At 50.5% G+C, this 24473-nt stretch overlaps 1 protein-coding gene across 1 annotated transcript in view; it reads left to right on the top strand.

The window, feature by feature from the left end:
- Nucleotides 1–24473, top strand: part of CACNA1D (calcium voltage-gated channel subunit alpha1 D) — a 295614-nt gene that overhangs the window by 222883 nt on the left and 48258 nt on the right. Inside the window, exons 20-29 of the mRNA XM_045862169.3 lie at nt 500–629; nt 4179–4238; nt 6895–7001; nt 8568–8655; nt 9280–9387; nt 9475–9527; nt 10925–11071; nt 12595–12796; nt 14800–14958; nt 16294–16404. Coding sequence (XP_045718125.1) covers nt 500–629; nt 4179–4238; nt 6895–7001; nt 8568–8655; nt 9280–9387; nt 9475–9527; nt 10925–11071; nt 12595–12796; nt 14800–14958; nt 16294–16404 — 1165 coding nt within the window. The remainder of the gene's footprint in view (nt 1–499; nt 630–4178; nt 4239–6894; nt 7002–8567; nt 8656–9279; nt 9388–9474; nt 9528–10924; nt 11072–12594; nt 12797–14799; nt 14959–16293; nt 16405–24473) is intronic.

Here is a 24473-nt window from a genome sequence, read left to right as displayed (position 1 = left end):
ACTTTTCATCCCCATGACTAGCTTATTTTCTGACTGCGTGTTTGTACCTCTGGATCCTCTTCACCCATTGCTCTCATTCTTGTGAGCTGTTGCAACGAGCTCTGCGCTTAGCTTCCTTCCTTAGGCGGGGATAGGAAGCTGCTGGGCTTCTCATGTCATAGGGGGAACTGTTACCATCCAGCTGGATTGGAAATCTCCCTCAATTCTTACTAGCTGTGTCACCTTAAGAGATTTCAAATGCGTAAGCCTCAGTTTCTCCACTTGTGGCCAGACGATAATCCCCGATTTTAAGGACTTAATGAATGATGTCTCTGGGGAGCCCCCACACAGAGCCATGGCACTGTGGGCCCTTGGGGTCTGCCTTCTGGGACTTTCCAGGGGCTCACAGTCTGGTGGCTCGGGTTGGCCAGGTGGGGGCGCAGGCAGCATAGCAAACCGCTGTCCTCTGCCTGACCTGTGACCGCCGAGGGCTGTGTCCATGCAGCAACTTTCCCCACAGGATCCGCGTGGGCTGCCACAAGCTCATCAACCACCACATCTTCACCAACCTCATCCTCGTCTTCATCATGCTGAGCAGCGCCGCCCTTGCCGCCGAGGACCCCATCCGCAGCCACTCCTTCCGGAACACTGTAAGCCACGGGGCAGGGACGGGCGGGCGGGTCTTTGGCTGGGAGGAGCACTGGTCTCTCTGGCAGGGGCCATCACTCAGGGCTAAAGGCTAGAGGCGGCCTCTTCTCGTTCACCTGGAGGCATCTGGTATTTCGGGACGTGTGTGCCAGGGGGGTTTTGTCTTAGCAGGACAAACCTGGTTTGAATCCTGTCCATGACACTTCCTTTCAAATACTCTGCAGTAACTTATAGTGCATTCAGGAGCCCCGCTTCTCCTTCTCTTTGTTCCTTGCTGCCAACATTTTCGTCCCTCTGTTCCCCTCCCTGGTCAAATTCATGTCCACACCTATCTTGAGACTGCTGCCCGCATCCAGCAGGAGAGAAAGTAGAAATGGAACCAGGTATGTCTCGTGCCCAGAAGCTCATATTTAGGGTTGGTAGGAAGATGTCTAGCTGACGCGGGCTGAAATTCACAGAGCCACTTGGTCTCATCACGGGGGGAAACACAAGTTGGGGGGGGCGATGGCGTGTGGAACCCCGTGGTGCAGTGGAGAGGAAGAACTGTGTTTTGGTGGGGCCAGGAGGCGGTTTTACAAAGAAAACAAGTCAGCAGTTTTCTGTTATCAGTTTTGTCCTTTAGGGAGGAGAGCACCCTTCTGCGGCATCTGTGCTGCTCAGAAATTGTACCCAAAATAGTTCTTGCCTGAGCTGTCCCATCTTAACAGTTCAGCTCATTCAGCACTGAGAACAATGCAGAGAGTGAGAACAATCCAAAGGTGACACAGCTTCAGAAGCCCCATAGTCTGTTGACTGCTTTGGCCTCGATACCGTAGTGCAGTTTCAGGTGGTTATCGGGAAACCCAGGAGAGGGAGGCCCCCAGGTATGCGAGGCCATCGGCATTCCTGCCTTGCCTGGTTCGTACCTCTCTGCGGTCATCAGATTTTTAGAGATTTGAGGATTAAAACAGATCCCCAGATCGGTGTCCCAGGATTTTGGTTGTGACCATCAAGCCTTGTGCTGTATCTTTTCATTTCCAGGGCTGTCGGTTTGCAGCCCAGCAACCCCAGTCTATCAGACTGATAAAATATGGGCACTCTGATTTGCAGATTTTAAAAGAACTTCCCTCCTAGGGCACATGTTGGTGTTGATGCAAAGACGAAGGCCCTGCACCCGTCCAAATCCGCACTCACAGATCAGGGCTTGTGCTAGAGACGCTGAGACTGTCTCTATCTCAATGTTCAGATGGAACGGAGATGTCGGTGTCCTTGAGCTCCATCATAGAAATGAAGCACAAGAGGAAGAAGCTGTTTGGAAAAAAATACCATTATTGACAGAGTAGGTCAGGAGCTAGTCTAGAACACAGACTGACAAGGAGTTAACTTACAGGGGGCCTCGTGTTCTTATTTTTTATTGTAATTACTTCCCCGTGAGCTTATTTCCCTGCCCTTTTTCCAAGAATGTTATTGTTCTTTTTAAACAGATGTACATATGTGTACATATATTGCTTGCAAAATACTATATAGTGTTTATTGTGGTAAGAATGCTTAACATGAGGGCGCCTGGGTGGCTCAGTTGGTTAAGCGACTGCCTTCGGCTCAGGTCATGATCCTGGAGTCCCGGGATCGAGTCCCGCATCGGGCTCCCTGCTCGGCAGGGAGTCTGCCTCTCCCTCTGACCCTCTTCCCTCTCGTGCTCTCTGTCTCTCATTCTCTCTCTAAAATAAATAAATAAAATCTTTAAAAAAAAAAAAAAGAATGCTTAACATGAGATCTGCTCTCTTGATAAATTAAGTGTATGAGTTAGCGTTCTTAACGGTAGGTAGTGTGTTGTAGAGCTGGTCTCCAGAAGTTACTCATCGTGCCTGACTGAAACTTTACCCCCGTTGAACATCTCCCCATTTCTCCCTCCCCCAGCCCCCGGCAGCCTCCGTTCTCCTTTCTGTCTAAGGGTTTGGCTACTTTAGATGCCCCCATGTAAGTGGACTCATGCAGTGCTTTCATTGTTGTTGTTATAAGCTTAGCTGAGTTATTAGTGAAAGAGGGCTGAATAAGGAAAGAACAGCTTGAACCTAGGAGCTCCGACCTCCAGCACCAAGTTGGATTGCTGGTGTGTGGGCGACAGTGTCTGTCTTGGCTACGTGGGTGCTTTCTACGTGAACGGTCCTGCTGTGACCTGGGATGGAGGAAGGGGCAGGGGCTTGCTGTGTGCTTTCACTGCCTGTCTAGAAACATAAATATACAAAAGGTGTCCAGCAAAATCTAGAAATCTCAAAACAGAAATGGTTGGGGCAATGAATACCCTCCGGAGAACTTCAGCTGAAGACAGTTGGCCTTTGCAGCAGGGGCCCTGCCCTTACTGTGGTGGAGCAATCAAGGACTCCCCTGGGCTGCATCCCAGACTTGAGTCACAGGACCCGGGGTTCTCGACTAGCATTCCACAGACCTCACTCCGCCCAACCCTTCCCTGGCATCCTCATCTGTTACCTGAAGGCAGTTGGTCTGGGGGGTCTCCATGGTCCCCTTGGCTCTGATCTCTTCAGTGCTTTCAAAGCTGTAGGGCATGGCTGTGAAGAAGAGCAGCAGCCAAGAGGATGGCAGCCGAGATGGCCTCTGCAAGTAGCAGAGCCTTGGCTACCATCTTTGTGGCACAGGGTTCCCTGTGAGTGGCCTCAGTCGAGCAGTCAGACTCTTGCCACTAGCGCCCCCCCTGCCCTACCCACCTGCCCACCCCCATGGCTCTGAGAAGAAGCAGGGTGCCCAGAAGGGTTCCCTGAGCAGGACTCGGTTGGAGAGTAGATGGTATTTTCAGGAAATCTGATAAAGTAAGCTGGACTGATAATTCAAAGGCCAGGTCAATCTGTTCTTTGCTTGGGCCCAGCTGGGTAAAAACCAAACACAAACCCAGTGCCGGGAGAGAGCCGTGTTAGAAAAGAGCAGAGGCCAAGAGTTTTCTTTCCAAGTTACTTGTAAAGCAAAAGTACAAGTTTACTTGTAAAGTCAAACTCTTTCCTGAGGACTTACCAGCCCTGCACCTCAGTGAAGGAAGGGCATTGTGACTCTCGGATGACATGGGCTGGAATTGGAGGGGGCACGTGGAAGCTTCTGGCCCCCACTGGATGCCACTCACACCTTCATTTACATTTCCCCACCAGTCCGAAGCCCAGCTAGATGACGCCCTATCCCATTCAGCCAAAAAGGCAGTTAAAAATCCAAGATAGTGTATAACACTCCAGTTTATCTGGTATCGCCAGTTTGTCAGTGTTGTGCTCTGATGAGCAAAGGTTGTGTTAATAAAGCACTTGTAGAAATGAGCCTTTGTCCGTCCGTGACACCAGACAGGGAAGAGAGTCTGCATGAGTGGTTGAAGGAGGTGAGCGTCCCCAGATGCTCTTCGTTGGTCACAAAGCTGAACCGTAACCGGCCGGGGGGGCGCACCTACCCCCAGAGCGGTGGGCCTGTCTCGGGAGGATGGGGGTCTGACTGCATGCGGGGGTTCTGCCCGTGGGCGTGCAGCTGTCAGAATTTGTCCGGATGCCTGTGTCTCATGTCCACCATGTTGTACCTTGCAGATACTGGGTTACTTTGACTATGCTTTCACAGCCATCTTTACTGTTGAAATCCTGTTAAAGGTAATGGCTTTTTCATTGATCCTCACCTACTCTAAAGCAGCTGTAGCAATAATAGTTGCAATTCTTTGTTTACCTTCCAGATGCTAGGTTATGCAGATTATGTCTTCACTGGCACTTTTGCCTTTGAGATCGTTTTGAAGGTAACAGGTTCCACGGCCGTGTGTCTAAGGGGCCTGCTCCTGGGGGACACGTGGCCAAGAAGCGTGAAGTGCTTTTGACTATTTTTATTTTTTGTCTTCTGTGATCAAGCTACACTTTTTTTTTTTTTTTTTAAACCAAAGGACCTTTTTTTTTTTTTTCCCTGTAACCATTCAACTTGTTTTTGCTGTTTCTTTTTAACCTTTCAATGCATGTAGGAGCTACTTTGGCTTCATCATAATGACTGGAAATTATTTTGCTCCTTCCTAAATATATCCTCTGAAATTTGTCATCTGATAACAGATACATCACTCTGTGTGAACCTTCTTCCACCTTTCCTGACTTCAAAGTCAGAGGAGAAGCATTTATCCTATGAAGGGAATGTATCTCCTTTCGTTTCTTTGACTGAATTGTTTTCAGTGGCCTGAAATAGTAACACACTATTTTCTTGCAATGGGATTTGCAAGATAACCCGGGTCTTTTTGTGTTAAGATATTTTATATCTGTTTTAATGGATGGGCTTACATTTATGCAAACAGAAGGAACACCCTTTGGACGGGGCGCCCTAAATGTACCGCCCATGCATGAGCTCACACTTGCCATTGCTGCATGTGGTTTGTGGACTGAGTGTGATGGCCCCTGGGGCGAGCTCATTCCCTATGCACTCAGAAGTTTGGAGACCTGCAGCAGGCAGCTGAGGACACCGCCCCCCTCCACTTGCTAAGTGTCATGGGTCATTGCCGTACCGGGATAGCGTGACCCGTGACAAATGTCGGAGCAATCGTCTCCTCGTGGGGAGACAAGCTGTGAGATTTTCACCACAATTGTCTTTAAACCAACCATTTTGAGTTTTTATGTGTGCATCTCAGGGGGAAAAAATGTATTTTATGTTAGACTCCTGTGGAACTTGGGCTCTTTGCAAAATCTTTTATAAAATAAAACCTCGCTGAACTTTGCCAGGGAATGGGGTACTTAGAGTTACTTTCTTTTTTTGTTGTTGTTTAGTGAAAACATCAGTGCAAAACCAACCAACCTCCACTTAAAACTTTGTTAAAAATCTAAAAATTCACATTCACTTTCCCGCCTTTAAACCATCAACTGGCTGACAGTTCTCAGTGAGAACCCTGCCAGGTTAGTGATTCTAGCAACGTCACCACGGTGAGGAGCACAGACACATAACGCACAGGGCTTGGGGGTCAAGGACACTCACCCGACCTCTACTTGATCCCGAGCTGCCCTTTTTTTGTAATTTGCCTTCTCCTCAAACTGAATGGGGGACACGCTCCACTTAGTCTGTTAACCTGGTTCATCGAGGTTTTATTTTACTTCCCACATTTTTTAGTGGTTAAATGAATGTAGTTATTCTTGGACTTTGGGGCAAATGAGATACAGAATTATTTAGAAGAAATTAAAAACAACTACTGCTTTTAAATTTCTGGATATTTACCTCAGTGACTTAAATCTTCCAAGTTATTCTTCATTCTAAAGAACGTGTTAGAGGGTGGAAAACAAGCTTAAAACCAGAAGGATTCAGCAAACACAGACTCGCCAAGAAGCATCTAGCATCAGAAGCAGCGGTTCCTGCTGGCCGTGGGAAGGCTGGGGAGGCTCTATGATGATTCGGTTGAATTGTACGGAATTGCCTTTTTTTTTTTTTTTTTTTTGGTCAAGAACGGCAGTGTGTTGGCGATTTCATATGGTTCGGTGTAACAGTTTCCCGACTCCGGCCCTCTGTCCTGGACTCACCTGAGCCTTCTGCACTTTTTTTTTTTTAAATTCACAGTGAACTTGATATACTTCACTGTTTTTACTCTGGGAATTTCCTCACTAAAGTCCTTTTGCATTGCCGGTAGGCACCTCTTTGGAGCACCCATGGTGCGGGCTCTGGGTGCATGTGGCATGGGACTCCAGGGCAGGGAGACTGCCCAGGGGAGAGGCCTGTGCTGGCTTCCTGGCCACCCCTTGCACAGGCTGGATTCACTGGACCTGGAGGCACCGTTTAAACTGGGTGTCTCTCTGAGGACCATCGGCAGCAGACAGGGTGCTACCTGGTCTCTCTGAACAGAGCCTGGGAGCACTGGGCTCCAGTGCTTTCACTAATCCCACTGGGAAGGCCCACTGGGGAGACAGAGGCTCTCCTGGGCTCCTGGGGACCAGAGCCAGCGTGTTGTGGGCAGCCGAGTTATCTGGGCAGTGATGATATCCTGATGAGTGGGCCCATGTGGACCCTTCTGGGACAGGCTCTTTGGACCTGCCCATGCTGGATTCCTACACGCAGTTTGTCATTGCTGGTACGGAGTCTAGACTGGTCTCTTCTTCTAAAATGTATCTGAAATCAGCTGCCCCTTTTCCATTTTTGAACGAATATTCGGCTCAGCCCTGTTGGTATACATTTCTGGCTTCCTAATGCATGCTTGTTAGTAAAGTCATACTTTCCTCAAGGTTTTGTACAGAGCCCAGGTTTCTTTTCTTCTGAGAGAAAAAAATATCTGTAAATCACTCATGATTCTGTTTATAGATGGCGACTTTTGGAGCTTTCCTCCACAAAGGGGCTTTCTGCAGGAACTACTTCAATCTGCTGGATATGCTGGTTGTCGGGGTGTCCCTGGTATCATTTGGGATCCAGTAAGTATTCTGGGGTGGGTGTGGGCGTGTGGTCACAAGACTGTTGGGCAGGATGGTTAATGTGAGGAATTTTAACATAATTCATAAAGGCTAGGCATCATTTTGACAATTACATTTAATTATCTGGGAAACCTTGATTTGTGCACATGCTGGAAAGCATTGGAAGGCAGCTATGCTCACCACTATACCACCAACGCGCTGGAAAGCATTGGGACAGTTCACACTTTCTCCTGTTTCTCCTCTCCATGCCTCCTGCCAGATTGGGCTTATTACTCTCTGTGATACTGACTCTCAACAGAGAAGTCTTGACTGGGAGAGAAGGAAGCCAGGTTCTAGTTCGGATTCGTCCAGGATCTCAATCCTCATTCAGGGTTGGTGGCGGGGGTTGGGCTCCGAGGACCCTTTCAGCTTGGCTATTGAAGGCTACTTCCCTCGATCTCCAGGATATCTCAGCTGCCATGACCGCTTCCTCCCGGCTTCTACAATTTTCAGCTAGGAGGCGGTGGAGGCCATAAGTTAGGGCCCTAGGGATGCCCCAGCGACACGGTGCCTGCTGGCTCTACCCGGGGGCCCGGGGCAGAGGCTCCAGTGGGAGCATCCCGCAGTGGCCTTGCTTCCCAGCTGACTTACAAGCACGTGCGCTCAGGTGCTGGCCATCAGTACCCCATGTGAGAACACGTGCTCACCTACGACCTCTGAGCTCAAGTTCCATGGACAGGCTGCCTCCCCCTCAGAAGACCAAGGACCCCTGCCTGAGACAGCCCTCTGTGTTAGTCCTTATCTGCCACCACTGCCCGGAGAGAGGGAGCCAGGAGTTACAGCTGGAGGGGACATTCTCAGAGCATCTTTGCAGCTTCCATAAATTCCCGGCTGCGCTGGCCCTCTCCCCCTGCAGCCCTTGCCTGTGTGCTGGCCCACCTGTGGGGCCGGTAAGCTGCATTCTCCTTCCTAGTGCTGCTCCCTCTGCCCGGAACCCCTTCCCCCTTAGGCTAGCTAACCTGCCCCTCCCCCCGGGACTCACTAGGCTGCCACCTCCCAGGCTCCCCTGGGATGTGCTCTCCTGGCAGCCTGTCGTCCTGCACCCCCTCCATTGTCCATTCCCCCACACAGGTGGTGATTGCATCTCTCCCACCCAACAGCAAACTCCTCCGAGGCTGGAGAAGCCCCACTCAGAGCAGGTCTCCCCGCTTAGAAAGCAAACCCCACCCCAAACAAAATCGCAGCCTAAAAGCCAAGTATTACCTAGCGTTTACATCAAGTGAAAAGAACAAAGCGAATTCCTAACTCATGCCTCTGCTGCATTAACTGGGTACCCAAGTCAGGGCCTCTGTGAGTGCCCGTGGGCCTGGCCCAGGAAGGGCTCTGGAGTGTGCATAGAACGGGGAAAGACCCGACGTGTGTGTGTGTGTGTGTGTGTGTGTGTCTCTCTCTCTCTCTCTCTCACAGCAGGAGGTGAGCTCAGCTCCACACAGGCAGTGGTCCTGCAGTGAAGACCGCCTGAAATAATTTCAGAGTATTTTATTTGACTGTAATACACTCTGCCTTCGTTCTGTGCTCTTTCCTTAGATCCAGTGCCATCTCCGTTGTGAAGATTCTGAGGGTCTTAAGGGTCCTGCGGCCGCTCAGGGCGATCAACAGAGCGAAAGGACTTAAGGTTTGGGATTCTGCCCTCTGGTCCAGGCTACTTTGGTTGGGGGCCAGAGCTGGGCTGAGGCTTGATGGGTTTTACATTGTTATATGTTTGGAAAGGACATTTCTAACCAGCAACACTGCCTCTGGCAAGTGCTGAAAGCATTTTACAAATGATTTTCTTTATCTTTGTTAATTTATTTTTCTTAACGTGATTACTGTTTATCACTTCTAAAAATTATTAATAATATTTCCTTGGGTTTATTTTGGTCTTTAAATCTCTTCTCATACAGGTCATATAAAAGGTCTGAGGTTTTGCATTTTCCTGAGTCCGTTTATGGGGGGCCAGGGTCCATGTGGGCCAGGCAGTGCTGCACCCCCTAGCGTTTCTTTGGACTAAGCCACTTATGAAGAGACCAGGGAGGGGCTGGTCCACAGGGGTGCTTCTCCCGGGTGACCATGATGCACCAGGGGTAGCTCCCCATAGATAACTACCTGAAAAACAAGTGCAAGGGAATGCAAATTTGGAAAATCATATAAAAATGCACATAAACATGAGAAAATCTTGGCCGGTGTTAGGTCATCCAGAGGCTGAAACCACAGAGGCAGGTAAACCTCCTCTGCCTTCCCCTGGCTCCTCTCTCCCCAGCACGTGGTCCAGTGTGTCTTCGTGGCCATCCGGACCATTGGCAACATCATGATTGTCACCACCCTTCTCCAGTTCATGTTCGCCTGCATCGGGGTCCAGTTGTTCAAGGTACGGGGAACGTGCCTTCTGGCATGAAGCCCAGCCGATCGCTTTGCAGGGAGCCTGCATTTGACTGCCTGTCTGTTTTATATGTAGGGAAAGTTCTATCGTTGTACAGATGAAGCCAAAAGTAACCCCGAAGAGTGCAGGTGAGTGTCCTGAACGCGAGAGTGGGGAATGAGGAAGAACAGATAGAAAAATTTCAAGGATCTGTTTGTGCTAACATTTTAGAAGTTTTCATCATGGACTGCAAGAAGCTTGTGTGCTCAGCTCATGGCTGGAGAGATAGAGGGAGATGATGGTGGTTTTATTTGAAGTGACATTCACATATCATAATAGTAATCATTTTAAACTGTGCAATTCAGTGGCATTTAGTACAATCACATTGTGGTACAAGCATGGCCGTGGTCTAGTTCCAAACCTTCGTCGCCCCCAAAAGAATGGATAGATGGCTTTTGATGTTTGCCATAGAGTTCTAAATGGGGAGAGGGAGTGCACTAAAACCTAGAATAACAATTATGAACTGCCCCAGAGAGCCCTTCCCTCCAGCCACGTGGATAATTCTTCCCCACACCAGAACTCTGAAGCTCAACTCCCTGGCATTCAGGAGCTGGCTAGCCCCTTCCGACAGGTTCTCCAGGCTACCTTTCTCCCCCTGCTCCTGGCAGCCACATTTTGGGCATATTTTTCTTCACAAGAACAGACAGGGGAGAGACAAGGTGGGAAACACCTGTGTCTCTTATCCCAAGCTGTCCAGAACATGAAGGCAGGCACAAAACCACTGCCCAGAGTTGGAAGACCGTGTGGTAGTCCGTGTTTCCCCATCCTTTGGGGATGGCACCACTGAGGTCGGGATGCTTGCACTGCTTGCGTGTATTTGGGTTTTCTCTCCACCAGAAGGTGCAGTCAGAGCATGCTGGCTGTGCGGTGACTGGTTGTGCACCTCCAGGGCCTCCATCCGTGCAGGTTGGGGGGAGCGGGGTGCGCCCCCTGCTGTTGAGCGGCATGGCAGCAGGCGGAAGACCCCTTCTCTTCTCTCACTAAGCCTCTGCTTCCCTGTGACATAAAGACATCGGCCCCTTTCCAGAAATGAAATTCAATGACAAATTCTGTGTACCAGAAATTACAGAATTATTTTAGAAAGAAAACTGGGAATATTGTTAGTACAGAACGAAGGATCTTGAGGACAACCAAAATGCAGTTAAGAGGATACCTGGGCTTGTTTCCCAGAGCTTCCAGAATTCCCCAGGCCAGAGCTTCTGATCCTTCAGTGTACACTCTGAGCCCCTTATATATGAGAGGTGTTGATCATTTGGTAGGTTTCATTTCTTATCAGGTGTATGCTGGCTGGCTGCCTAGTTGTTCTGGAGGATGCTCATTAAACTAGTAGGTACTTGATTATTGGGACCTTAGAGTAGATTAAATGCACGGCAAGAGGAGGACAAACTCACATGGTGCTCAGCTGTAGGGCCTGGACGTGGGCTTGGGGCAGCTGTGACCGAGTGCATGTCAAGCCAGGACGACCCACACTTCCTTTCCTCTCTAGGGGGCTTTTCATCCTCTACAAGGATGGGGATGTTGATAACCCTGTGGTCCGTGAGAGGATCTGGCAAAATAGTGATTTCAACTTCGACAACGTCCTTTCTGCTATGATGGCGCTGTTCACGGTCTCCACGTTTGAGGGCTGGCCTGCGTAAGTACAGAGAACATCTTGAGAGTGTCCCAAGCCAGACAGCCAGCCAGCCATCCATCCATCCATCCATCCATCCATCCATCCATCCATTCATTCATTCCATCTTCATTCCTTTTTCAAACGTGTACCAGACATGGATGCCTGCCACCGTGCCATGTCTTTGACCCACTCACTCACTCATTCATAAGAGGTGCTTTTGGTACCTGCCTGATGCACTGTGCTGTGTTAAGCACTGTGGAAGAAATGCTTATCTTGACATGTTCCTCCCTTTGAGGCCCAAACCGAGTCAGAGTCTCAGGCAGTTAGACCAGGCAGGAGGGTCTGTTGCATCAGAGATGTGCAGAGTAGGGTTCTGAAGAATGGCTAGGATTCTGATGAGTAAAGTTTAAAAAAAAAAAAAATCCAGGAAGAAGGGAAAAGGTAGACTACAAAAGGAACGTCTCTTGCTCCTTTGTTACTCTGTGCTCGGATGCCCACGCCGGCTCCCGCCACCTGAACGTGCATGCGTGCACGGCTTCCAATGTCAAGTTGCCACGCCCAGAGCAACTGCAAAAGGTGGACAGGCTGGTTCTCCGGGGACTGGCAGAACTCTCTGGATGCACAGGAGAGTCGGAGTTACTGACAGGAGATCCTGTGCAGTGTGAGGATAGTTGGGTGGGGCTTGTTCATTAGGGAATTGGTCTGGGGAGCAGAGAGGCAGGAACGAGCCCCTTCACTCTGGGGGAGGAACTGGCTGCAGTCTTGGGTTTTCAGCAGTGTGCTTTAGTTAACCAGGGTGGCAGCCGAGGGGAAATCACTGGACTTGGGCCTTGGCGCTCGGAGCAACTGGGCTCGTCTCCTGGCTCTGCCCCCAAGGAGTGTGACTTTGGTCACTTAGATCCCTCTCTGAGCTTCCATGTGATGGGGATGACTGTAATGTCTGCTTTTCTAAATGGATGGGAAAGTGGCTAGCACAGTGCACCGTGGGGTGGGTGCCTTGGCAGTGCTGAATCTACATCAATGTGGGGATAAATTTAACTTGGGGATGTTACAGTAATTCCCCCCCCCCGCCTCCTTTTGAGAGTTCTGCTTGGTGCATATTTAATTTCTGTGTATATTTCAGTTTGGGGAACCTCTCTTAGTTCTTTGGAAATCCCGGGTTGCTTGCTTATTCTCTTTGTTGGCATATGTACAGTTTTCAGTTCCACGAATGTCTTACACGTGGTGTCCTTCCTCTCTCCCGCCAGGAGAAAGGAGCATTGTTAAATAGCCGTGAAATCTTTTGTTTTTCAGCTCTCAAAATATCAATCCCCAAATGCATCTCAGGTGTTCCCTTTTCAGGGTGCTGGACCAACTGGGCCTAATGCCAGCCAAGGAGGGCGCCTCAGAGACCTGTGTGCATCCAGGGGCCGTGGGTGGGCTCCCGGGGAGGGCTCTGACAGGCAGGGCCCACGGAGGCGGTCAGAAGAGGCACCACCTCAGAAGAGGTTGGGCTGCTTGGGCTGAGTGGGGGACAGGACTCACCTGATTCTTCTGTTCTCCAGGTTGCTGTATAAAGCCATCGACTCAAATGGAGAGAATGTGGGCCCCATCTACAACCACCGCGTGGAGATCTCCATCTTCTTCATCATCTACATCATCATCGTGGCTTTCTTCATGATGAACATCTTTGTGGGCTTCGTCATCGTCACATTTCAGGAGCAGGGAGAGAAAGAGTATAAGAACTGTGAGCTGGACAAAAATCAGGTTAAAGTCACACACTGTTTGGGCTTCTGTCCCTTGAGCAAGAGAGGAGTGGCTTGTCTTTTGCCAGCTTCCTCTACGCCCAGAGAAGGGCGTGCACCTGCTAGCTGTCCTGGGGCTCAGGCCCTGTTCACAGCACCCTTTCGGCCAGTTTGAGTCCTTGCTGGGAAGAGTGAGCTTCCCAGATACAGACTAGACCTTGTCATTGTGATCCACCCCACCCTGCAGATGAGAAGTCAAAGAACATTTAGGGTACCTTCTGTGGGTGTGACCGGCTAGTGATGGCTCAGAATCTTGGCAGGGGGATGTGGCCAGGGGCCAGAAAGTACCCGCTGCCCCTCCCACAGTCCTTACGGGGGATTGTGTCTGATGATCTCCTCAACCTCAGCACTATTGACGTTTTAGGCTAGATAATTCTTTGTTGTGCTTTTGTAGGATGTTCAGTAGAATCCCTTGCCCTATACCCCCTCGATTCCAGTAGCAACGCACTGCCCTGGGTTTTGACAACCAAAAGACCTCTCTGGACATTGCCTCATGTCCCCCGCTTGAAAAACCATTGACTTAGGAAGAAGTAACCTATCCTACTGCAGGGAAAGTTACTAATGTTAAACCTGGGTCCAAGATTGCACTGGTGTCACTCCCTCATAATCCACTGCCTTGTTCGAACCAATCTGGGAGCAGCAGGGGCCTTTGACTCTGATTGCACGAGGATGTGAGGGGGTCAGGAGCACTGCTCCTCTCTGGGCTTGCTCCCTTCTCTCTAGATTGAGGGCACCCAGGAGTTGTTGTTAGAGGCCCCTTCCTGTCCTAACAGATGGCGAGATGGAGAATCTGTTCTGGGAGTACCCCTGGGCCCTGGCTCGGTAGCACCCCTGTTTGATGATGACATAAGGAGTGGGGATCATCTGCCAGTCTGGGCTTCCGGAGGGGAAGTGGCTGTGGTGAGGCGGTCTGTCTTGGGCTGCAGCTGTGCCCACCGGGGCGGTGAGGGCAGGACCAGCTGGGCTTGTAGGAAGATGTTGCTTTGAGTTGTCAGGGCACCCCTTCAGATCCCATCAGTGTCAGCGGGAAGCCTGGCGCAGCTCTTCGTCGCCCCCACTGCCCCCACCTCCCAGCCCCCGGAAGAAGACTGTCAGGGCAAGGCCCAGGCTGGCCAGGGAGCAGAGCCTGAGCTACCGTTGTGTCATCTCCTGAGGTCCAGAACAGGTTCGAATTGGTGTGTGTTGGGTGGGGGGGGGGAGTCCCTGGACTCAGTGTGTGAGGTCACAGCAGGGCCAGATTTTGATCAGAGGGAGCCTGTCTGAAGTCAGAAGCTAGGGTCAAAGCAGGAGACTGGGAGTCAGTCTGGGTCCAGGAGCAAGTGGTGCCGTTGGCTGAGCCGAAGGGGCTGGAAGCTTCCGCTGGCCTGCAAAGGGTGGACCAGCCTCAGCCCCAGAGTGGGAAGGACAGTGCTCTGGCCATCGTGACTACCACAAGCTCCTGAGTCTCAGAAGGTCCCGGGGAGACACACAGCTAGTTCACCATTAGACACGTGTGGTTAATACCATCTGGCTCCCAAGAGGTGTCTCGTGTGGATCGAGTCTCAGGGAGTGAAACCAGGCCCTTGGGCTCTGGAGCCTTTCTGTGTCTCTCATTCCCTGGCTTCCTTTCCTCGAGGTGGCCCCAGGCAGAACTGCAGGCGTAACGCCCCGGCGTAGAGGAAAGGCAGGTCCTCGGGCAAGGCACTCGCCAGTCTGGACCTCTGTTTTAATAAGGAAAATGGAAGCACGCTGGGTGCTCCGCTTACCGCCCCCCCCGCCCCCGGGTTGGTGTGAGGATCCGATGAGCTGGCGGAGCTAGGGGCCTGTGGCTGGTGATGCCGTGTGGTGCCCATGGGGGTTGCTGTAGCGGCTTCCCCTGATCCACGGTCTCTCGCGGTGGGTGTGCCCCTTCAGAGCAGACGAGACCGGTGTCCTCCTCCCATGGGTGTGCTCAGGACCCCTCCTTGCTCTTTTCTGCCGTTGCAGCGTCAGTGTGTTGAATACGCCTTGAAAGCACGTCCCTTGCGGAGATACATCCCCAAAAACCCCTACCAGTACAAGTTCTGGTACGTGGTGAACTCCTCGCCTTTCGAATACATGATGTTTGTCCTCATCATGCTCAACACACTCTGCTTGGCCATGCAGGTAAAAATGGAGACAGCCGTGGGGATCACGTCTGGGCCTTCTGCACAGCCCCCTGCCCCAAATTCTGAGGGCGGAGTGCCGCCCCCTCACAAGAGAATGAGTGATTTTCTGATGAGTCTGGGCTGTAGTTTGGCCAGAGTCCCGTTCTGGCTAACAGTTCTCACGGTAGGCGTTTAAGGTGGCTCTTTTGTTTTAAGGGACTGCCTTTACAGTGTGACCATAGGTAACATTTCCATGGAGCCTGAGCCTAGCATTCAGTTCTACAAACACTTAACTGGGGGCACCTGAGGCCAGGGAGCAGTTAAGGACTAAAGCTTGATCTGTGTGGAGTGGGGCAGACGGGCATTGCAGTCCTGCCTTTACTCCTTACCAGCTGGGCAAGGCAATTTAAATCCCCTGATCCTTGCTTTCTTCACTGGCAAAATGGGAAATCTGTCATACCTATGTCAGAGGTAAGGTTTGCACTGGATAATTCACATCAGGCCCTAGGCGCTGGGCCCATCACAGAGTAAACACCCAATGTTGAAAAACAAAACATAAGTCACATTCCTGTCTTTAAGGAGCTCTTAGAATGGTTAGGATGGTGGTGGAGAATCTTCCAGGTCATGGAGGAGAGTTTAGCCTGCAAAAGAGCTACTTCTTGACACCCTGGGGGCAAGGCATTGACTTCCTTCAGTTGGCCAAGTTGGTATTAACAGCGAGCATTTCCAGCAGTTATACTGTGAAGTAGATCCTGCCCTAGGACCGAAGCAAAGGCCAAGGTCTAGATCCGCTTTCCACACTGACTTTAAGAACTTAAGCAAATCAAACCAACTCCCAGTGCTGTCTGGAAAATGGGTCTAAAAGCCACCAGGGATACATTCTCTGGCATGTTTTTTAAATTTAAGAAGTCTTTATGAATGAGCAGGACCCCATGCTGATGTAGGGAAAAAGTGTGAGGTCAAGATGTTATTGCCTTTTATTGAAAGTGGACCTAAATGGCATCAAATTTATCCCCAACCAAATCCGGTCTTTAGTCATAGACATTTGGGTGGGTTCTGCCTTGTGCCTGGGTCAAGGCCCTGAATAGAAATCCTGCTGGGAGGAAGGGTGGGTTCCCTTCATCCTGAGCAGAGGAAATGGATGTCTTCCCCTTCATCTTCCAATCATCCTCATTCGTCAAGGCCCCCCTGTGCTTTGTGGTGAGTTAAACATGTGCCGTTGACACCAGTGGAGGCTGCCTCCATTTCCAAGCAGAGGGTGGATGCCTGCAGGCAGCAGGGGGCTGGGGAGCCTCCTTTCGTGAGGCTGGCTGGGCCGGGCCCCTGAGAGCCATGCCTCTGCCTTTGTCCACAGCACTATGAGCAGTCCAAGATGTTTAATGATGCCATGGACATTCTGAACATGGTCTTCACTGGGGTGTTCACCGTCGAGATGGTTTTGAAAGTCATCGCGTTTAAACCTAAGGTGAGTCTCTGAGCCCACTTCTCAAAGGCTGTTGCTGAATCACTCCAGAGGAGCACACCCTTCCTGTTTGTCTTGTGTTACCGAGTGACGCCAAATTGTTGGGTCTGATAACTGGGTTATCACCTGAGAACGTTCAAATCTGATTAGGACATCTGGGTACATATGGGAAAGCAAAACTACAAAACAAAACCTCATGAAAAGAATTCTGAGAAAAAGAAGAAGGGGGGACAGAATCGGGAATCTGTAAAATAGAGATGGTTTTGAAACCAGATTTTCTGTGTCTAGAAGAGCCTCTCACGCTGTCTCAGGGAAAGTGGCCTCGTTGCTCGGGCGTTAGACAAACTGTTGGAACAGAACCCATCAGAAAGAATTCAGCCTTGATTTGACTCTTAGGTTTCCAGGAGAAAGACCTTGGTTTTATTTGTCCTTGGTCTACAGCCTCTTTTTCACCTTTTATGGAAAGTTCTACCATTTGGAGAGTGCTTACCATTTATTTGACTTAGAAAAATGTCGCTTGACTTTAAGACAAAACAAGACATGAAAGCTGTTAAACGCTGTTGGACTAGTCAGCATATCGTGTCGCCTTTGGGAGGGAGCGGATCCAGCCCCAGCGTTGTCAGTGTCTGGGGTGGAAGAGGCTGACAGAACAGTGTCTAAGAGCACACGAACTCTGGATCCAAATCCATACTCCCCACTTGCTGACGCGAGTGAGTTCCTTAACAGCTCTGTGCTGCGTTTTCCTCGCCCGCAGAATGAAGACACTACCAGCCCTGTTTCACAAGGTGGTTGGGAGGGGTGAAGATTCACTATCTGTGCCATGCTTAGAAGAGTGCCTGGCATGTAGTAACATGCTGTCATGAGTCAGTACTCTGACCGTGACGGCCACCACCATCATCGTCAAGTCACGATGGCCCCCTTGTTCTAAAACTGTAGACGGAGGAGCAAATCCAGGCTGAGCTGGGGGACGTTGGACCCTCGGCTTATTTGCTAGCAAAGCCCCCAAACTCTCAGTATGAGGCAGTGACAGAATCTGGGGACCCGGTTGTTGGTTCGGCTGGGTGTAAGACACCTTATGCCTAAAACGCTGGTTTTACTGAGACTTGGATTATGATATGATGGTTTCACATACTCCATATTTCCTTGGAATTCTAATCCCAAACTGTTCCTTTCTTTAATTTGAATTAATTTTAATGCAATCTTTATCAGATCTTTGTGGACCAAAAAGAAAGGACACTTGTAAGTGATCACTTGGGGTGATTGCAGCGGGGTCAAATTTGGCACCTTATGCATGGCCAGATGTTATGTACTGTGACTTGTCCATATCTACATACATAAACATCTCCTCCTTTTTCAAATTCATCTTGATTTCCTTTGAGAGTTTTGGTTTGCTTCCCTGTCACCTTTACTTCTCTGAACAGTAGTTGTCTGGGTTGATGAAAAAGGTTGCCAAGTAAGAACATCAAAAGGACTTGAGAGAGACAACACGGAACCTACCCACGGAACGTTTCTAGATCCCCTTGTCTTGTCTTCCCTTGCCTGGTGATTAAGCTCTGAAATGTTCAGAGCTTGCTCTGGGCTGAAGAGAAGACACACTCGCCCATGGCATGTGTGCGTGAGAGTGCGTGTGTGTCCGTGTGTGAATGTGCACCCACTAGCGGGCTCGTGCACCAAAGGGCTCGTACACTCCTCTGCCTAGTAAACCACTGATACCAAACCCGGGAGGAGGGTTTTGGTGGTATGTGATCAGACTGGTGATATCAGGAGGGAAATGAGTAGCTAATTTTTAATCAGTACTGATTAATCAGAGTTTTAAAATGAGTGATTTCCGCTAGAAGTGGTGCTGCTTTGTTGTTTTGCCCAGCAAGATATTTCCGTAGCATGAAACAGCAATAGGAGCATCTCTGTGCTTGAGGAGTGCTATTTCTGCACTCACCGAAGCCAGGATAGACAGATTTTGTGTTGAGGATGGGGAGAGAATCATTTCACCAAGAAATAAAGCCCTTCACGTATTGCATGGAGCACTGGGTGTTATACGCAAACAACGAATCATGGATCACTACATCAAAAACTAACTATGTAATGAATGGCGACTAACATGACATAATAAAATAAAATTTAAAAAAAAAAGAAAGAAAGCCTTTCTTTAAATGCTCCCTGACTTTTCCTTGTTTTTCTCTTCTGGGTTGACAAAGCAAGCCCATGGGAGTAGGCTTTGACTAAGAAGCAGTGAGACCCCTCCTCTCTCATCAGAGAGGAATTCAGGCTGAGGAGCAAGGTCATAGAGGCTGCTGAAGGGAGAGTCTTCCAGGAGATGGCTGCATGGGACAGAGGGCCGCATGGGAACCCTAGCCCATGGGTCTCCTCTCAGGAAAGCCTTCGTCTCTGTGAGGAGTTGGTTACAGGGCCCCTTGGGGCAGTGTTCTCCACAGTGAGGGGCACACCTTCTAGGAAAACTTGCCAGCATCTGTCAGGAGAGATGGGGTTGCAGCTGTGCTGAGATTCAGATACAGAAAGTGAAGTTGGACAAAATCCTTCCTGATGGATGAGAAGGCACCGTGAGGAGGATGGGTTAAAAGAAGTTGGGAAACCTGACCGTGGGGACTTCTGTATTCAAGAACCTGCCAGAGAGGTGGGGCCTGCCAAGAGCACACATTTAGGGAGAAGTGGTTTGAGAACTCAGCAGGTCAGGTCATCCCGCCTCCATAAGCAGGGAGGGGAGGGGTTGAGGTAGAGAGGCAGAGGTAGGAAACCCAGAGCTGGGGAGCTGCCCTGGCCGGGGAATGAGGCTCACTGAATGGGAAGAGCTGTTCTGAGCATTGGTTCTAGGCAAGAGTGCAAGGTGGCAAGAAGCCGAAGAGCAGGATTAGGGGAAAGCAAGGAGGCGGTTGAGTTTATTACATCTACTCCCCAAGGGAAAACCCACCATCTGGCATTGACCTTGCATACTCTAGATTGTGCTTTAACTTGGAGGTGACTGTGCCATCCTAGGCTTTTAAAAGGGAGGTCCTAACTGAAGTAAGATAAGCCCACTTCCCTGGCCTTTCCCTCTGGTACTCCCAGGGGAAGCCATGGGACCTGTCTAATGAATTCTCTTGCTCCAAGGAGGAAACTGAAGAAGAAGGGCCTTCCCCAAAGTACTGGCTCCTGCAGGAATAAAGAGCAGTTCCAATTTGCTGGGGCTCCCTCTTTGTGCTTCCAGATGTCGCCTGCCTTTGTCCAGCAAGTACCCGAGGCCAGCTTAGCTGCCTCGGCCGCGGGCTTTTCCCCGAAGAGCCACACTTGGTTCCCAGGTCTGCATTTTGATCTTGGTTCTACCTCGAAAGTGACGAATTTGTACTCCTGGCCACTTGGGCTTGGGGGAAGTAAAGGCTAGTTGGGTTTGGGGGAAGAGGAGAGTATTGTGGTGCTGTTCTCCTAAACCGGTGCAGAGCCGCCGCACCGTGGACACCAGCATTGGTGCCACCAGCCTCCTGGGACGGCATTCCCTGTCCCAGGGCCCCTGGCAGGAATGCAGGCTCTTAACAAAGTGTTAACGATCTCTTTGGAAGACACCCTCCATCTCCTAGGAAGAACATTTGATAGTCTTTACAGTTTGTCAGTGACCGCATCTCTTTTAGGTGATCTGTTTTAATGCCAAATAATACTTGAGACCAAACATTCTTCTCCTTAGCTAGAACGTTGCACCAGACCTCGTGGGCTCAGCCTGTGTCTTTGATGTCACAGCTTCTCAGGGTGCTCTCCTGGTCCCCTTCTCCCGTGGTAAATGCCTTACAGGCCCAGAGCTTCTCCGGCCATCCATGTCATCCAGACCTCCTGCCCCTCCTTTCCCTGGACTGCTAAATTTCCCCCGTCCCACAACCCCGCCCAGCCCCTCTCTGCTCATCTTCCACAGCAAAACTCCGGTACCAGCCACCTGTTGCCTGAGCAAAAAAACAAAAAAAACCCCACACCTTAGAATTTTCTTAGTTTCATGTTCAAAGTCCTCCACCAAACCTTGGCCCATTTGCACTTCCACCTTGCTTCCCCTGTCATTCCTTCTACAGTCCCCATCCCTAGCTGTTAACAAGCCAGGCCTTTCCATGGCATGGGCTTCTGTATATGAAAACCCTTTTGCCTTGTTATTGCCTGAGGCCCGTCTGAAATGTGGGTTTCTCTGTGACATCCTCCCTACCAGCTCGGCCAAAGTCTGTTCTTCCCTTCACCTGCGTGTCCACTAGATGCTTACTGGGCGATGTCATGATCAATACTTCTTTGGATCTCTCCGTTAACTGCTGAGAGGCTGCTCGAGGTCACAGGCTGGGTCTCCTGCATCCCACACAATGCCTGCTCTGTGCTGGCCACTCATTAAGGATGGGTGGAATGAAGAAAGGCATAAACAGATGAGCCTGTAGGTGCAGCCTCTTGACATGAGATGGTATGCAGGGTACTTTCTGTCACAGGATATTTGATCGGAGTAGAGTGGCCAAAGGTGAATGCTTTCCGGTAAGCCCCCACTTGACCTCTGGACAGGCTTGTGCTAGTTAGAAAGCTGTCAGTTATGGTGTCTACAGAAATCTGGTACTGTGGGTCATCTCTTGGGTCCAGCACTGCCCAAATAGTCCCCGGCAGAAATTGCTGAGTGACCTGGCTGCCATGGTAAACCCCAAAAGCAGGTGATTTGTGTGGGCTCCTTCAGATCTGCAGATGAGAGGGACTCCAGGCAGCAAAAAGAACCCAGACTCGGGTTGCTTCTCTTGTTTCTGTTCCACACACGTTACCCCCCCAACACGTTACCCCTTCCACACACACACACACACACATGTACCACACCTGTGTGCTATATCCCGGCTGGAGTTCCAGCTCTGCTCCCAGGATCCCACAGTCAGGAGCGACGTGGACACTGACAGACTCTCAGAGTTCTTGGAAGTCTTGAAAGTTCCTGGCCCTAATGCCCACATGAGTCTGCTTTATGATTTAAAATTTCTGAGTCAGACATGTTTCTGAATAATAGAGATTATCACATGTGGCTGACTTGCTTGGTCTTTCCAAGCCAGTAGGACTGGACAAAAAATAAGAGTTGATTCTGGCTGAGTGCTAGGGACTGCTGGTTCCACTTGAGGGGCCCTGGCCTGGGCATTCAGTGTCAGGAGAACCTGTCATTTTTGTCCAAGAGAAGAGGGCACAGGGATGGGTCCTCTGCCAGAAGCCCTTTGTCTCATCTTTTGGTTGCCCAGACACTGTGGTGATGTTGGTGGGAAAAGGGTGGGGGACTGAGTCCTGCTCATTCGACAGTGATTTGATCACATAGGAGGCTACTAAACAGGGAATCAGGTGGGGAGAAAGAGAGCCTGGCAATTTCTGCCTCCGCTGGCCCCCTGGCATAGCCACCTTGTCTGAGCTTGTGATTCCAGCGACCTGCATCAGCTCGAGCCTCCCGTTGTCTGCATTAGGTGTAGGTACCTTCAGTCCAGGAGTCTCTAGGACTTGGGCACAATTTGTGAGTGTGTGGGATCTTCTGAAGAGAGTTGATGAGATTGCCAAAATGTTCCAGGACCCCAAATGGGAAGCCCCTATTGCATTGGTTTAAGGTGATTTCATGTACCACAGTGGCCAGAATGGGCCAGTTGGAGGATAGTGTGTAGGCCAATGGGAATGATTCAGAGGTAAGTACTGATAATTCTGGAAAAGCAGGGGAGGAGCTGTTCAGGAATAAAGTCCAAAGTAGGTGTGCAGGTGGTGGCCTTGGCCTCAGGTGAAGAGCCTACTGTAGTGGGAGGAGTAGCACATGGGGTACAGCTATGGGCGGGGGCTGGTCCTGTGCCCGGGCAGGAGAGGAGGAGGAACTCGGGGTCTTCAGCTGCTCTCCATACCCCAGAGGCCTGACTGTTATGGGCACCCAGCTGTCTCAGTGAGGCATCGGCTCCTCTCTGGGGGAGATGGGAATGATCACCATACTGTCCTTAGCTTTGGAGATGCTCTTAAATCCAGGAAGGGAAGGCTCTGGTCCTCAGAGTAGCTTGTGGCACAGCTGCTGGTCAAATGCCTGTTTGTTACCTATTCACACAATGTAAATAAGGGTCCCCGGCACTCACAGCAGCGCTTAGCACTTGACCCAAGTGACTTTTGTGTTAGGAGGTCTTCTCTGTGAAGGAAACAGTGCGCTCCTTTGAGTCCAGACGCAAGCTCTTTGTGTCCTGGCTGGCCAGCGTGACCAGCATGCTCAGTGGCTCTAGTCTAGCCCTCAGAGTGGCTGGCCTTGCCCCAGTCTGCCAGCCAAGAATCACGGAGCACTGGGAAGAAAAGCTAGAAGGTGCAAAACGTGGTGTTCATTAAGACTTGTCCTATTAGACTTGTGTACACAGGTCGGCAGGGTTGGTGCAGGCAGAGTCCGTTTGTTTACTCTGTGGAGGCCTGAGATGAGGGGTCTGGGAGGATGCCAGTCAGTGAGGCAACGTGTGACAGAGGAGGGGAAGGGAGAGGTGAAGAGTGGGTGAGAGGTCATGGCAGATTGGGTGGGAAAATCTTACATCATTTAAGATGAAATTTTTAAAAGTCCAGGCCATCAATTAGTGTCATAGCTCCCCCATAATTGTACTTGGAGTGCGTGATCAACAGTAACTAGAACAAACAGCCCACTCCAGTTATTAGGATGGCCAGCACGTGCACACTTTCTATCGTGTCATCGAAGGCTAGGGCTCTGCAGTGGCTTTCTTGGGGCCTGCATGTGATCACAAGTTGATGGGACCTGAAACTTCAAAGTACCTTCTGTTCTGGTTTTCTTTATCTTCACTAAGTGTACCCAGTTGTAACCATGCTTGGCCCCTTTTTATATATTTCAGACCTGGATTTTTTTTTTTTTTTAATTTCCAAAACATGTTCTGACTTTTTGAAAAGACAGTTGATTTTCAGATAGAGTCATCGACCATGCAACCAGAAGCCTCTATGCGTAGTGCCCACCCCCACCGCTCTGACCAAGAGTTTCCAGAGGCTGTCAGGAGACAGCAGGCACGAATTTAGCCCCTACTGTGCTGAGCCCTCAAGAGCGCATACATAAAATGTATGCCACATAGATATACACGGATTTATAAGTCACAGGGACATCGTGCCTTCATGCTTGTTGCAAGATAGGATCTGGATGATGGTAGGATGCTAGGTCAGTGGAAGAAAGAGACATTGCAGTGTGTGGAGCAATGGGATCAAGGCTCTGGGGTAGATAGTGGGGCTAGTGGAGGAGGGGACAGAAGAATCAGCACGGTACTCATCCTCAGGGGGCTTTCAGTGGGTTAAAGCTGCAGACAAAGACCCCAAATTCAGTGATGAGGACATGTGAGAGGCAGAGCAGAGATCAGGAGGATCTGAAAAGATCCCTTCAAGGAGCTGGCATTTGGTCTGACCTTGAAGGAGGAAGTGGATTTGGGCAGAGTCTGTGTGGAGAGGGCTGGGATTGCTGTTGCAGCTGAGAGAGGGGGAAGAACCTGTTAGTGCTTCTGAGGGATGGCAAGGAGTCCTCCTAGCCTGGAGGGTGGAGAGAGAAGGGAGGAGAGCTGGGGTACAAGGAGGATTCTCTCGAGGCCAACGGGAGCCTTAGTGCATCATCACCCTTGACGGCGCTTTTCCCTTGTAAGACCTGTGTGGGCTCCCTACACAACCCCCTTCCCCACAGACTGCAGTGAATCCCCCCCCGCCCCGCAACTCTGTGCCCTGGACTGCGTGCCTCACTGTGCCTCTGTCCCAGTGAGGCCAAGGGCTCTGTGAGGACAGAGCACACCTTTCATAATCCTTGCACTGGTGAGGAGCCGGAGGAGTTACTGATTTAAGAGCATAGAAAGAAGAACGTGTGAAAGGCTGGTCACAGTGCTCTTCAATTGGGAGAAGAGAAAAGACTTGGGGAAGGGGTAGGGGCAGGGCCTGCTGACTCTTCTGTGTAAGGGTTGCAAACTTAGAAGGGTCGCGCACCCTCCTGTGACGGTTTGAAGTTGTGGCCCTAGTTGCACGGGCAGGGTTTTCGGAGGCCCCTCGGCCCTGCACAAACCCCGCTTGGTCTGGGGCCGCTCGGGGCCATGGGTCTGCACGGCGCATGCGTGCGTGCG

Source organism: Mirounga angustirostris, unplaced genomic scaffold, assembly GCF_029215605.1.
Source record: "Mirounga angustirostris isolate CCGP_5_RB_7025 unplaced genomic scaffold, mMirAng1.0.hap1 SCAF_1, whole genome shotgun sequence".
NCBI lineage: Eukaryota > Metazoa > Chordata > Mammalia > Carnivora > Phocidae > Mirounga > Mirounga angustirostris.
Note: the sequence above shows the minus strand (reverse complement) of the source record. Positions and strands in the feature narration are given on the sequence as shown.